Source organism: Drosophila serrata, unplaced genomic scaffold (genome assembly GCF_035046125.1).
Source record: "Drosophila serrata isolate PLE 108 unplaced genomic scaffold, ASM3504612v1 contig_184, whole genome shotgun sequence".
Classification (NCBI taxonomy): domain Eukaryota; kingdom Metazoa; phylum Arthropoda; class Insecta; order Diptera; family Drosophilidae; genus Drosophila; species Drosophila serrata.
In genome coordinates, this window is record NW_028257082.1 from 2,235,143 (window position 1) to 2,248,442 (window position 13,300).

Below are 13,300 nucleotides of genomic sequence, written 5' to 3' on the forward strand. Positions count from 1 at the left end.
GATATAAGGAACTTTAACTTAATTTACGAATCCTTAAAGCATGATATAACTTTTAGATAATCTTGTTTCTTAACTTCCTTTTGTGGAAATTCCTTCAATGAGATATAGTTTCTATATTTCAGATCTTAAATGCCTTTGTGATGAATTAAAGATTGTTTCTGTGAATGTTTTTAATGCCACTTACGCCTGGGTATATGAGCCGGCGGCGTCATTCTGATAAATCCGATAAACAGCTTCCTAGTCCACATATCGTCTTCAGCAGTATCTCTTGCCCCTTTCAGCTTTCAGCTTATATGTATATTATTACATCACATAAACGTGGGCACTCGGTATATGCCGCCAGATGCACCACACGCACACATTCAATCCGACGGGTAGGCCGCTGCTCAAACTTCAGCCGGCAAACAAACTCAATTATTGACTTCTGGTGATGTTACCCGCAAAGAAATAATCAAAACAAAATTAAAGTTCACATGACAAGCCAGAGCGAGGCACTTACGAGAATAATATATAAAGTTTCTCTCGTTCTCCGGCCGTGCTCAGGGAGTGTGTGTGTGTGTGAGAGATAGTGCGAGCGCTAGATCTGATATGCTGGCTATTTTTAAAGGGGCTGAGCACAGGAGAGAGCGAGAGAGTGTGCCAGAAGGGGGGGATGGGTATAAATAAAAGACATTTTCAAGTTCAGTGATTATTGCATTCAAATCGAATGGATTTATTAACTCCCATTTACTCCTATAACTGTGTTCGATTAACCCCACACAACGCACCAATGAATCCTTTATGTCCTTTACGCACATGATTGTAATTCCATTTCCATTACGTCCACATGTGCTCCTGCTCCAGATGTGCATAAATTAAATATTACTTGAGCGTTTTTATGATGTTTGACACGAAAAACCATTCAGAACTCGAAGTTGTCGCGAAATATTCCACTTAATTGACCCGAACCGCAATAAAAATGGGAATCATTTCCCTGTCGATGACACCGCACAATTATAATGATATGCAACCACCATCCTACGGCAGGTTCTCCTGGTGCTGCTACTGCTACTCCTGATCCTGTTGCTCTGCTGGTAATCCGAGGAATGAAATCCAGTTCGAACGACTCGATGGTTTTTGTAGCCTTTTGGCTCTGTGATAAAACCACCCTCCACCCGGGTTGATATCAGAGACCCAAGGTACCCTCGTACCCCTGTCCCAGATCCGAATGATTGTCTCTAATTGGAAGTTTTGACGTGTGTATTATGCCAAAGGCGATGGTGTTGACGCCGATCCCGAGCAGAGCCACCCCTATACACCCTCGATACCTTTTCGGGTATGGCCCTGTGGGCGGTGGTGATGGTGGTGGCTAGCATGTCGCGTGGGAAGTCAAAGCTCAGAGGTCTCTCACACAGTGGTAAGTCCTGGCAGAGAAAACATTTATATGTGTTTAACCGGCAAAAGTAAATTAATGCGCAAAAGATTGTTTCTTGCGCGTTTTCCGGGGGTGATTTCCAATTTTTCCCACATTCCATAGACAGCGATTTTGGTTGCTCGGTTGCAATGCAATATAGGTTTCAAGTGATTCTTTGGAGTGGGTCATTTTGAGTAGTTAAAAAATATATTAAATTAAATTAAATGATTCCCATGGGATCTAGGAATTGTTAAGCTCTAGGAGGTTAAGGGGGTAACGCCATTTTGGAGACTCCAAATTATACTTTTTTGGAGTTTAGGAAATCTAAAAAAATCATCAGAACTTTATCCTTATTTAGAAATAAACTGGCTAAAATCTATTGGCTATTTCATATAGAAATAGTTTCGTAAATAATATAAATTGGGAACGGGTTAATATAATAAATGTTTAGGTCAAAAACTATATACAATTTATCACAGTTCCAAGGATACAATAATAATGAAACTGGAATTATATCGTATTTTAAGTTTCCTAAATATTTTTCTTCTCTCTCGTAGCATTTACAGCACTCCATGCCAACTCTTATACCTAAAACCGAAAACATTTATTAGGTAAAACGGCTTTCACAAAAGCATGTTGAATTCTAGATAGTTAATTTATGTATTTTGTCCACAAAAACACCCTAAGCCAGCAGATCAGCTAAAATAATACAAAGTAGTTTACCTACCTTTACCTTTGACAGAATTCCCTTCGGGGTTCTTATATTTCTGGAGTGCTGACCAGATCTTGGTCTCGTCGGGTTTCCAGTTCCTGTGGAAATTCGGGTTCCTGCGGTTCCGGGTCCAGTGCTCTCGGGGTTGCGACCCCAGCACCTTGCTAACCCCGCTCCCTAATTACGGGTGGCGAATGTGCACCCGGCTTAACTAACTGCCGCGGATCGGGTGCTCACGTGCTTGCTTAGTTAGTGGCTCAGAAACCCATATGCATATGCAAATTTCATAAACCATAAGCGGCAATAGTTGACCCCCAGCGCTGGCTTGACCAGTGGTCAGCCCAAAATCCGCGGTCCAGCGTGTCGCTAACGAGCACGGTGGCAGCTTATTGGGTAGGGATTATTTCCGGTCCAATGGATAAACGCAATATGGTTTTGAGTAGCGAGTAAATGCGTATGAAACGGATTTATAAAAACTAAGGATCATGGATGAATTCCACACAGATCCCCCTATGATAACTTGTCTTCGGGCTCCAGATAGCCAAAGCGCAGTCGCGCCTGCTCATAAAGAATGAAAGTGATGATCGTATTGGGACTGACACGAATCAGTGCCGGAATAAATCCACGGTAAAAGGCCAGTGGTCCTTGCTGGGCGATACTCAAGGCGGCTCCGCCGATCCCAGAGAACTCGCCCGGCTTGGCGTTCATGTACGTCGTCTTAATTACATCAAGTGGCTGCATTAAAGACACGGCAATGCAGCCGGCTATCGTGGATGTGGTGAAGTGCAGCGGCAGGCCATCAGCCGCTCCGGTGACTGACCTAATCTTTTGCTTCACTTGGTCGTATGTGGCATTGGTTCCAATGGTCAGGAGCACGGATCTGGAAACGGCGGGCAGGGTGCCGCGAAAGAGACTGCGCACACCCTCCTCCTTGATAATGCGGAACAGGCCATCAAAGACATGCTTGTAGCTGCGAGATCAGTTTCGGTTGAGAAGGGGCTTAGAATTTGTTTAATTTTAGACATTTTTTGAAAGAGCTGAGACAAAGTAACATTACTTACTTTCGTCGCTTTTCCGGTGGCAGTTTGCTGTCATTTTGAAGCCGCACGGTGACAACATCACCCGGCACCCCTACGATCCCACCGCAGAGGCCGGCGAATATGGCCAGACCCACCTTGGCACCTACGCCCTCGGAGTCGACGAACTGCTTGCCCCACTCGTACAGGCCGAAGCGGGTGGTGGTGTAGGTGAGCTGGCGGAACCAGGAGGCCGAGATGCCGTTGTAGAAGCCCAAAATTCCACTTTGCCTATAGATGTTGCCGATGATCTCAGTGACAGGTTTCCGGTCCGCTCTGGCCTGCGTCTGCAGCTGCACCTTGATGAGGTCCAGCGGTTGGGTGGTGGTCACTGCAATGGCCGAGCAGACGCCGCCGGTCCACCAGCGGGGCAGATAGTTGGTGTCCACATGCCCCATTAGATCTAATTAGATCGACGTTTTTCTTAATCGTTATGATTGCAAAAAGAGTCTCAACAGTGTCTCCTCATTTCTATTACACTTGTGCAATTTCGAACGAAAATAATATTGTAATTAACATGACAATAAACACAAAGATCAAAAGCATTATTGAAGATTCCTGGTCTGATTGGTTAATGATAATTTGATTTTAACCAGATTCTAAGATTTAAGATTCTATTTTGATAGAAAATCTGTTTATAATTCTGACAAAATCATGTTCGCAAAAGACTTTAAATAAATTATATTTTAATTGTATATTTTAGCTTCTAAACAATTGCGCTTATTTACAATAGATTCACAAAAGGTTCATATACTTATATAAATATTAGTTGTAATCACTTAATTAGTTAATTTATCCTTGCTGGCTGGTTTTATCTCTTCTCTGTAGGATGCGAAACTTAGGACTATCACACTGGGTCTGCTCTGACTAGAGTTCTTCGGTTCCTGTTGGGTTTTTGGGGTTTCCCTGATCATTTTCATTGTTATCCCATAATTTTCCCTTCAATAGGCCATCTCAGCGCCCCAGGGCCTATAGGGCTTGGCTCCATTGGGCGTGGCATACTGGAGAACACTGGCATTATTGTAGTCCTGGCCTCCGCTCACCGGATACTGTGGGGCTGTGCTGTAGCTGAGACTCTCGGAGCTCACCTCCGCCGGACGATTGCTGTTGGTTAGCTCGATGTAGGTGGGTATCTGCTGCTCTGGATGAACCACGCTGTGGTCGTGGGTGTAGTGTTGTTGCTGCTGCTGGGCAGGCTGTGGAGTAGTTGTGGTTTGAGTCCGTTGCTGATGTTGCTGTTGCTGCTGGTGTTGCTGCTGTTGTTGCTGCTGTTGTTGCTGCTGTTGTTGCTGCTGCTGTTGCTGTTGCTGCTGCTGCTGTTGCTGCTGACTGCTAGCTTCTGTGTGAAGGTCATGGCTAGGAAGAACCTCGTTCACAACCGCTGCACTTGCTCTAGAAGCACTGGTACGTCCTCCATGCTGCTGCTGTGCCTGCTGTTGTTGCTGTTGTTGCTGTGGCTGCTGTTGCTGCTGGTGAGAAGGCGAGGCGCTTAGCGTGGGATAACCAGAGTGGATCGAGCTGCTGGACACATAGGGACCCGGATTAGTTGGGGCAGCATAGGTCTGGTACGAAGCCGCAGCACAATTGGGCTGATAGCCAGCGGTGCTGGGATTGGGTGCAGTCCAGCCGCCGGGACTAGCGCAACTCTTGGCCGACAGCTCGCGCTGCTGCACAAAGTACTGCAGGTGAGACATGAGGCGCAGGCGCATCGGGTCCTGGATGTCCATGCCTTCAATGGTCACCAAATAGCGAGCCACCTCGGCGGCGCACTCGCGGAACCCGATGATATGGTAGTCCATGGCCACGCGCTGCGGGTCGTAGGTGAGCGAGTCGAGAGCTGCAATGGAAGGAAGAGAGGCGGAGAAAGTCAATAAGCTGTCTAATCTGGGATCGAGCAAACAATTAAAATAGTTGTTCCCACGCGACATGCATAAAGAACAACCCCCGGTGTCCTTCTGCGGGATAACCTAACAGGGACTATCACGGACTATCAGGGGGTGGAAGCCCGCGCCCTGCCCTAGCTTTTGTAGCATTGGTAATGGTGGTGCAGTGGGCAGCGTGGGAAGACCCGAGATTCGAGATTCACTTGGACTCACTGGGGGTGGCAATCATAATTTTCCCACAACACGACCCTGTTCGGGACAACAGGTTAGGGTATTGTTTACCCGGATTTGTGATAATTTGCCGCATATTGTATTTAAGTGATTCCCACAGCGGGATTTTTTTACAGAAGCCTTAGCTGGAATGGTTCTCATGATATTTTATTACTAAAGGATCTTTGTCTAACTATCTGTTACTATCATTATTTAGGGATTTTTCCAATCATTTTCATGTGTCTAAATATGTTTTAGGAAGCTCTTACAAGAGCTGTGCTATTTTAAATTATAGATAATCAGCCCCTTTGAAGTTAATAAATTCAAACTTACTTTTCGATTGGAGACCCTTAAGATGCTCCACGGTTAGCTGAAGGATCTCAGCCTTTTCTAGCTTGGCAGATCCTTGTTTTTCATAGGCGGAGGGCACCAGGCGCTTCAGTTCGGTCAGCGAGGAGTTGATACGATCACGGCGCTTCTTCTCGATGACACCGCGGCGCTTCTTGCGGGTCATCAATTGGCAGCTGCCAGGTCCACTCGGAGAAATTCTAGAAGAAGAAAGAAGGTAATTTTTAGAGTTAGTAAAAACTAGTTCAAGGAATCTTTAAGTTTTCAGGAAAAGAAAGGGTACTACTATATCTTAAACGTTATGACTTTTCTCAAGGATTATTGATTCGAAATTAGGTAATATATGGATACACTTATTATATTTAAACACAAATATATTTCAAATTAAAGAGACCTAGTCTCTGTGAATAATTCTAAAATAAGATTCAAACTTTAAAAATCTTCAAAAAATGCTTAAAAAAAGATTGGAATTTTACAAATCTAAGTATAAGTTTTGAAGTATATATTGTTTGTTTCATTTTGGTTTTTATCTAAACATTAATTGAGTGTTTTAATAAGTTTTTTCAAATTCTTGAAGCAAAATATTGTTTTAAATAATTACTTAAACCAACATTTGTTTAATTTAAAACCCATTTAGGTAAAGATTCGCTCGAAATGAATCACTTCTTAGAATACACATAATTAACACGTATACGCACTGTTCTTTGGATGACTCCTCGGAGTAGAGATCGTCGCAATCGCTCTCGGAAAGCGTCCGCTTGTGGCTGCTGTGCCCGTGACTGTGGTTACTGTGATGACTGTGGTGGGACGGCGGCGGGACCCAGTGGCTCTGCGGCGCAGAGGCGCCCACTCCGGGCATGGCCACTGCCGGTCCGGCGGCATAGCCCCAGTGATGCAGTGGCGCGTTCACGTGCATGTTGTGATCCATTGTGCGGCGAGTGTTGTGTGTGGGTGTTGTTTGCTTGGTTCGTTGTCCGTTTGCTGCTCCTGCGCACTTGACACTATTGTTGGTTTTTCGAGCGAGCTCTGAACTTGGAGATAAAGCCGAAGCTGGAGCGGAGCTACTTTGAGCACGTGACTTATCGTGTGCGCGAACGGCGGTCGACTGATTCTGCAGCACACGTCCAGCGGACGACCTGCCCTCCTCCGCCGCCGTCGCTGCCGCCGCTCAACCCCTTTTTACCGCCGCCGGCGGCCGTCCAATAAGACGCAGCAGCAACCACCCCTTGGCAACGCGTGCTGGCCGAGATTGGGGGTAGGTACGATCGCAGCCAAATGAACAAGGGAGCAACGCCACGGGAGTGAGCAGAGCAGGAGCAGCACCATTGCCAGAGAGTGCGACAAGGAGCGGCACTAGACCCGGCAAATGAGCAAGTCTCTGTCATCGATTGCGATTGCATCTGATGACAATGATTATATGGCAGCATCTGCCGGGCACAACATCTCCTAATCGGCGCCGTGGGCGGCTAACTGGTAACGTCCGTCGTCGTCGCTGTCGCCACTTGTCCTGGAGCGGCCGCCTTGCTGCCTCACAGAATGGGACTCAAACTGGAGCACGCGCCCGAGCAGACGCCGGTCGTGTGGCAAAGCCCCAACAAGTGCAACAGCCGTCGTTGACCTTTATCTTTGCCCGGGGCCGTGTGTTGGCCCACATTTCTAGGTCAGTGCTGGCTCAAGGTTAGCCGGGAGCCGAGATAAGAACGGATGCGGGAGCAGGTGTCCGGAGTTGACCTAGAAATTGTCTGAGGCAAATCAATATTTGCATTTTTGGTTTACATTCAACAGGCACTGATTTAACTTCATATATTTGAACTTCTTTATGAGTATATAATTTCTCATTATTGGTACATATATTTCTAATCGAATTGTTAGAAATTTTTCATTAGTTTTTAGCTCAACTTCTAAGGCAATCTCTTGGCCCTATAATGCACAATTTCTTAGGCACTTATGGTGGCATCGCTCCTGCTGACAAGGACATCAGGAAAGGTCCTGGGCTTGAAGGGACTCCTAGAGATTTTCATAGTATCCCTTCCAGTTCTAAGAAACTTCGCTCAATTGACAAAAGTTCTGCGACCAAGTTTTTTCTGTGTGTAAGCCACATAATCGCGATAACTTTTGTATTATTATGTATGGTTTGAAGAGTTATTATATACCTCTGACTAAAATTATAAAACTCTGCAAGGGTATATAAATATTAATAAGAAAGGAAATTAACTTCGGGTTACCGAGGTTTATATATCCTTGCAGTTTGAGTATAAGGATCGAATCAGAAATCGATCAAAACTAAGCTTAATATATTCGAAAATATATAAACATTTCATATGACAAATCAAAGTTTAAAAAACGCATAACTAAGCCAAAAATTCAATAATTTCAATTCGGAAAGCTTTCCTGTTCTAGTTTTTATAGCGCTAAAAAATCTGCATACTTCATTTTAAGATTTAAAAAATTCCATTTTTTGTCAATTTTTGACAATTTTAATGATGTAACCCCTTATAAAAATTTAAAATTTTCGAAAAATGTCAACAATTTATTTTTCGACCAGACATGGCTAGATCGACTCGCCTTTTAATGCTGATCAAGAATATATATGCTATATAGGGTCGGAAATGACTCCCTCACGGCTTTTTAAGCTTCTGACTAAAACTATAACACCCTGCAAGGTATCGAAATTGTGCTGATGGCGGATATTCTTAATAATGTATTAAGCTGCATTTTGCAAAACTTAGATAAGCTATCACAATTTTCATAGTAAAGTAAAGTAATTTGTATCGTAAATTGAGTCCAAAGTAAAAACTTCCTTAATATAAGTGAGTTCTTCTGGACTGGAATAAGAATTTTAAATTAAGGTATATCTCATTATATGGTATAAGCAAAGAAAAAGGACAACAAAATTGAAAGTATGCAATATATTTTATTTTAAATTAATTCTAAGTACAGTTCATAAATATCTCGATTACCTCGGAATTATGCCCTGTATTCTGTATATCCTTATCCATGTATTCTATACTCCTTTGAAAAGTGAAAGACAACAAAAACTTTGAAAAAGGGGTTTCCATTTGTTTTGTCAAGGCTATAGCTCAGGTTTCTCATATAAGTTTCCTTAATACATTACCAAACTTTAATAAATTACCAAAATATTTGTAGAATACAAAGTTTCAGTTAGCCCTTTTCCTGCCGCTCACACGTTAATATCTCCCGTGTGATTATTACTTCCTTCATAAATATTTGCAACGACATTTCACTCCATCTTTCTCGATTATTTTCGATTGTCGTGGCGTATGCTTAATGTTAATGCCGCGCCATATCCATTTCAGAGAATGAACAAAATCGAAAATTGTAAAAAAGTGCTTTTAATTTGATTCGGCATGCTGTCGCTCAGGTTTCCAATGTGGCAAACAGCAAAGTGGAAGTGCTTAATGGCCAATGCCAGTGTCAGTGCCAGCGTGGGACGGAGGCTCGAGTCTGCATGGAGAACCCACCCCTGGCCAGGCCAAGTGGATGGATGGTGCCCGGCTGGGCGGCAAGTTGAACTTGCACCACCGAAAAACGCACTGAAAATCGCTGTTGCTCGCGGCTCGTGGGAAAGCCAGAGGTCTCCGGATTCTCACGAACGTCCAGCACGTGCGGGTCGTGCGCCGGAATGGATCGATGGACGGGGGAGGGACATCGGCTGGGACCAAGCTACTACTACTACTCCCTCAGAGAAGCATTCTCGAGTGCATTATTCAAGGTATGGAGCCAAAGGAGCGCCGCACACACACACACCAAAAACACGCTTTATTGTTAATGGATATTCTCGAAAACAACTTTCTATAATGAAAATTGCGGTCTGGCGACTCTCTCCGAGTCGAATACATATATGTTACGTAGGTAATTCTCACAAGACTGGTTTCTGTGCTCTATCGCTGGACGCAAAGTGTGGAGGTTATACATTACTATATATAAATATATATGTATATATATGGGTACCCTGATTCCCGATTCTCCCGGACTCAGAAGCTCCTAAGGCATAGGTTACAGTTGGCCGCATTCTCGTGCCTGTGCAGCTCCAGGCTCAGCGGCTCCGCATCGTCCACCCAGGTCTCCAAGGTGCAGGAGCTGGACTGGTGACTGGACTTTTGAGACTGCGATTGCGAAAATGGTCTGGTGGTGGCCGATGCAGCCTGCCGCCACCTCGTGTCAAAGTCCTCCCACCGATCGCAGGTGTCGTCGTCCAGGGAGTTGCCATTGATGTCCCACTTGACGATGGGGAAGTCGTCGTGCGGCGGCTCCATGATCACCACGCTGTGGTAGTTGCCCTCGAACTTGGAGCCCAGACTGATGCTGCAGGGATGCTGGTGCTGCAGCCGGTGACTGACCATCTTCTGGGGCGTCTGTCGAGGAGCCTGCTGTACAGGTAGCTGCCTCGGGGTCGGCTGTGCCACCTGCTGCTGCTGCTGCTCCTCCAGCTGCAGGTCCAGACTGGAGTTGGAGGGCGTGTGCCGGAGATAGCGCACGTTTTCCTTGTAGGGCACTCGTTCGAACTCAATGGCGGACGGAGCGGTGGCCAGCACCTCATAGTTTCCGTAGCTCATCAAGTACTTTGTTCTCAGATCGAGCTTCCCCTCCTGGGGCGGCGGCTCCTCCGCTTCTCTGGCCAACTCCGGTGGCGCCTCGTTCTGGTTGCACTCCTCCAGCTGCAGCTCCTCGTATATGGCCTCCGTCATGTGGCAATTGCTGTTGACATCCAGCTCGAGGCCCCGCTGCAGGTCCATCACCACTTCCGGCTCCACATCGTCCTCGTCGCCATCCTCCTCGTCCAGGCGCTGCACAAATAGCTGCTTCGAGGTCGATATCCGGCGCAGCAACTGCAACGACACACAAATCAATGGGGAATGTGAACTTAACGGGCGGAAGTCAACGCGGCGTATGATTAACGCCCGGCACAACCCACTGAAAGCTCAGGCATGCGAACTTCGCGGTCTATTGTTATTCGGCGGTGGCACCCGCATCGATTTTTTATTGATCGCCCGCCCCAAAAGCCAAGCCAAGCCAAGTCAAGTCGCGCGACAACTAACCTTCAGACAGGACTTCTTGGTGCGCCTCAGCAAATGCGACATTCTGATTGTGTGTCTGCCGATTTATCCTTCGAAGTCGAACGGTGCAATTATCGTGACTATTGTTGCCGTTCAGCCGGAGTTGTGGCAATGAGCCGGGGCATGTGCCTCATTGCTGCTGCAGCCCGTTGGCCTAACCAAACAAAACTGAACAGGGAAACGCCGCGCCGAACCGTCGCAGGTGGAGCAAGGACCTCCCTTGGCCAAGCGCGTGGCCCAAATGACTCATGGCAGTGCCATAGAGGTGCACAGGGAAAAATTCCTAGTTGAAGATGGGGTTAATATAGATTTTCTGAGTTATCAGAAGTTATCTTAAAGTCAACTTTAATTAAGGATGTCTGTGCCGCAAAAGGGAAACTCCAAAACTGTGACCTAAGTTATCCCTTTTAAGGGTACCTTTTCTTGTTAATATTCTTTAACTTTTGATATATTTTTTTTCTTACGTTTAATTAAAAACTCGGGATACATATCTAATTCATGTGAAATATATGAAATATCAAGGATATTACTTAATATTCTGCAAGAGAACTACTCTGAGAGGGATCCTTTTTTAACTTTTTTAACTCTATATTAAAAGCTTTTATATACTCTCACGTATTTTACAACTTGTTTAATGTATATCCCATATTTTAATATCTCCAATAATTTCTTTCTGTGTACTTGGGGAGCAGTGCAAGTGCCCAGCTGAGAGCCGTCGCCGGCACAGGCGCAGTTTAAGCCGAACGCACAGATTGGGAATCTCGAGTGGGGCGCCCGTAATGCGGTAATGGCCCGGCTTGGAGTGGTTACCTCCGCCGCCTGCTCCGCTCCGAGCTGCTCCTCCCAACCGAAGGCCCTTGGTTGGCCGGTCAAGTGCCTCAGGGGGAGGCGGCGCGCTGATGATGGGCCAAAGGTGAGACCTGCTCCCCCTGATTACAATGGCTCGTGTGGCTGTCGGGGGCGCCAGCCAGGCGCTGCCAGTCATGGCAAGTTTATTATGAAACTATTTCCGGAGAGAGGGTTGTCGTTAAACTCAGGGGAGGTGGCGATAAAACTATGGAGAAATATACGAGAATCCCCTCGGATATATGTTATAAATAGAGTGTTAATAGAAAGGTATGGGAACTTGATAGAAATAAAATAATAGGTCCAGAAAAGTAACGAATTCTATTCTTGGTGAATCTAGAAAGTGATATTGTTATGTTTTAAAGGAATAAGTTTAAATATTTGAAATTAATTTTGAAATATATGATTATTTTATATTTTTGTTGAACCTAAAATTAAGCTTGTCTTTGCTTAAGATCTTGGGAGGAGAATTTATTTAAAACCAATAGTTGTTTAATATGTATCATAATCAAGATAATTCAGAAAGCCGATGCTTAAGCTTAAGCTTGAAATATTCATTTACTTTGAATCAATATTTAACGATATTCAAATTTTAGCCAAAAATCAAAGTTTAAAAAACTCATAACTAAGTCAAAAATGCATTAATTTCAATTCGGAAAGCATTTCTTTGTTAGTTTTTTGTAGGTCAACAAATCTGTATACTAAATTTTCAATTTAAAAAAATAAAAATTTTTGCCAATTTTTGACAATTTTAATGATGTAATGATGCTGATGCTGATCAAGAATATATATGATTTATGGGGTCGGAAATGACTTCTTCATAGCGTAAGAAGCTTCTGACTAAAATTATAGTTCCCTGAAAGGGTATAACACGAGTATATGTTTATACCCTAAACTATTATATTTTCAAAAGCAGATAAAATGTTTTAAGTGTGGATAATAAAATTAAGTATTTAAATATTTTAAATGTGTTAACATGTAAGCACTTAATGTAAGCTCTTTTTAAAGACTGAAATAAAATATAAGCCGAAGCAAAAGGGGTCTCCTTAGGGTCTCTCTAAATTAGCATTTTGATTTATTTCATGGCGATTTGACCTTTTCCTTTTGCTAAAGAAACTTAAAGTAGCTCCTAAGTATTGGAACAAAAAATAAGAAAGCATTTTACAGCTCAACTAAACTGAAAAAAGAATGAATATCATTTAGTTCCTCAACTAAAATACACTTGAAATGCATGTGAATTTAAAAGCACTTGCTATGGGAACTTAAAGGACTGGCGACTGAATTAATGACATTTGCATGTAAATTTCAAGCAAATTAAGCAAATGATTTAAACCCCAAATAATTTAAATTCCAAATGATTTAAATGCCAAATGATTTAAATGCATTTACTTGTATAAAAAGGGCGAAACCAGTTTTCAATTCAACATGCTAGAAATGTTTGTGTTCCGGTTCCGCTTCGGTTTCGGTTTCAGTTTCAGTTTCCGTTTTATTTTATTTAATTTTTTTGTGAGTAGGACACTTTAGAGCCTGTCGTCGATTAGTCACATCGCTCACAGTGAAGAGTGCTGCGGTTTCGGGTTAGTTTTGAAGTCGAATCGAAATCTGGAATCGATTGAATGATGACACTCGTAGCAAATTGCAATCAAATCGCAATGATTCGGATATATCCGATTCCTCCTTTTGCTTCCGGGCATGACAAGATCCCAATATTGGTCCGGTCATCGCTCAATACTTTTGTCTCCTGCTGCTGACAG

General features: G+C 44.0%; 3 protein-coding genes across 4 annotated transcripts; all 3 read right to left on the minus strand.

Annotated features, from left to right (window-relative positions):
- Positions 1–2,535: 2,535 nt before the first annotated feature.
- Dic3 (Dicarboxylate carrier 3) lies at positions 2,536–3,870 on the minus strand. Of its 2 annotated transcripts, none has more exons than XM_020951088.2 (2): positions 3,167–3,870; positions 2,536–3,075 (listed from the first exon to the last, which is right to left on the minus strand). In XM_020951088.2, the coding sequence occupies exons 1-2, from the start codon at positions 3,577–3,579 to the stop codon at positions 2,616–2,618; spliced, it is 873 nt and encodes a 290-aa protein (XP_020806747.2). In that variant the 5' UTR covers positions 3,580–3,870; the 3' UTR covers positions 2,536–2,615. The 2 variants fall into 2 exon arrangements, with proteins under 2 accessions (XP_020806747.2, XP_020806748.2); XM_020951089.2 differs by having other exon boundaries at positions 2,829–3,104.
- Hey (Hairy/E(spl)-related with YRPW motif) lies at positions 3,843–7,364 on the minus strand. The gene is made up of 3 exons (XM_020951146.2): positions 6,321–7,364; positions 5,608–5,822; positions 3,843–5,018 (listed from the first exon to the last, which is right to left on the minus strand). Exons 1-3 carry the CDS (start codon positions 6,548–6,550, stop codon positions 4,123–4,125), a joined length of 1,341 nt encoding a protein of 446 aa, XP_020806805.2. The 5' UTR covers positions 6,551–7,364; the 3' UTR covers positions 3,843–4,122.
- A 2,037-nt stretch (positions 7,365–9,401) lies between these two features.
- On the minus strand, positions 9,402–10,973 carry LOC110182925 (uncharacterized). Its single transcript, XM_020951091.2, has 2 exons — positions 10,683–10,973; positions 9,402–10,472 (listed from the first exon to the last, which is right to left on the minus strand). The coding sequence occupies exons 1-2, from the start codon at positions 10,722–10,724 to the stop codon at positions 9,618–9,620; spliced, it is 897 nt and encodes a 298-aa protein (XP_020806750.2). The 5' UTR covers positions 10,725–10,973; the 3' UTR covers positions 9,402–9,617.
- Positions 10,974–13,300: the final 2,327 nt, after the last annotated feature.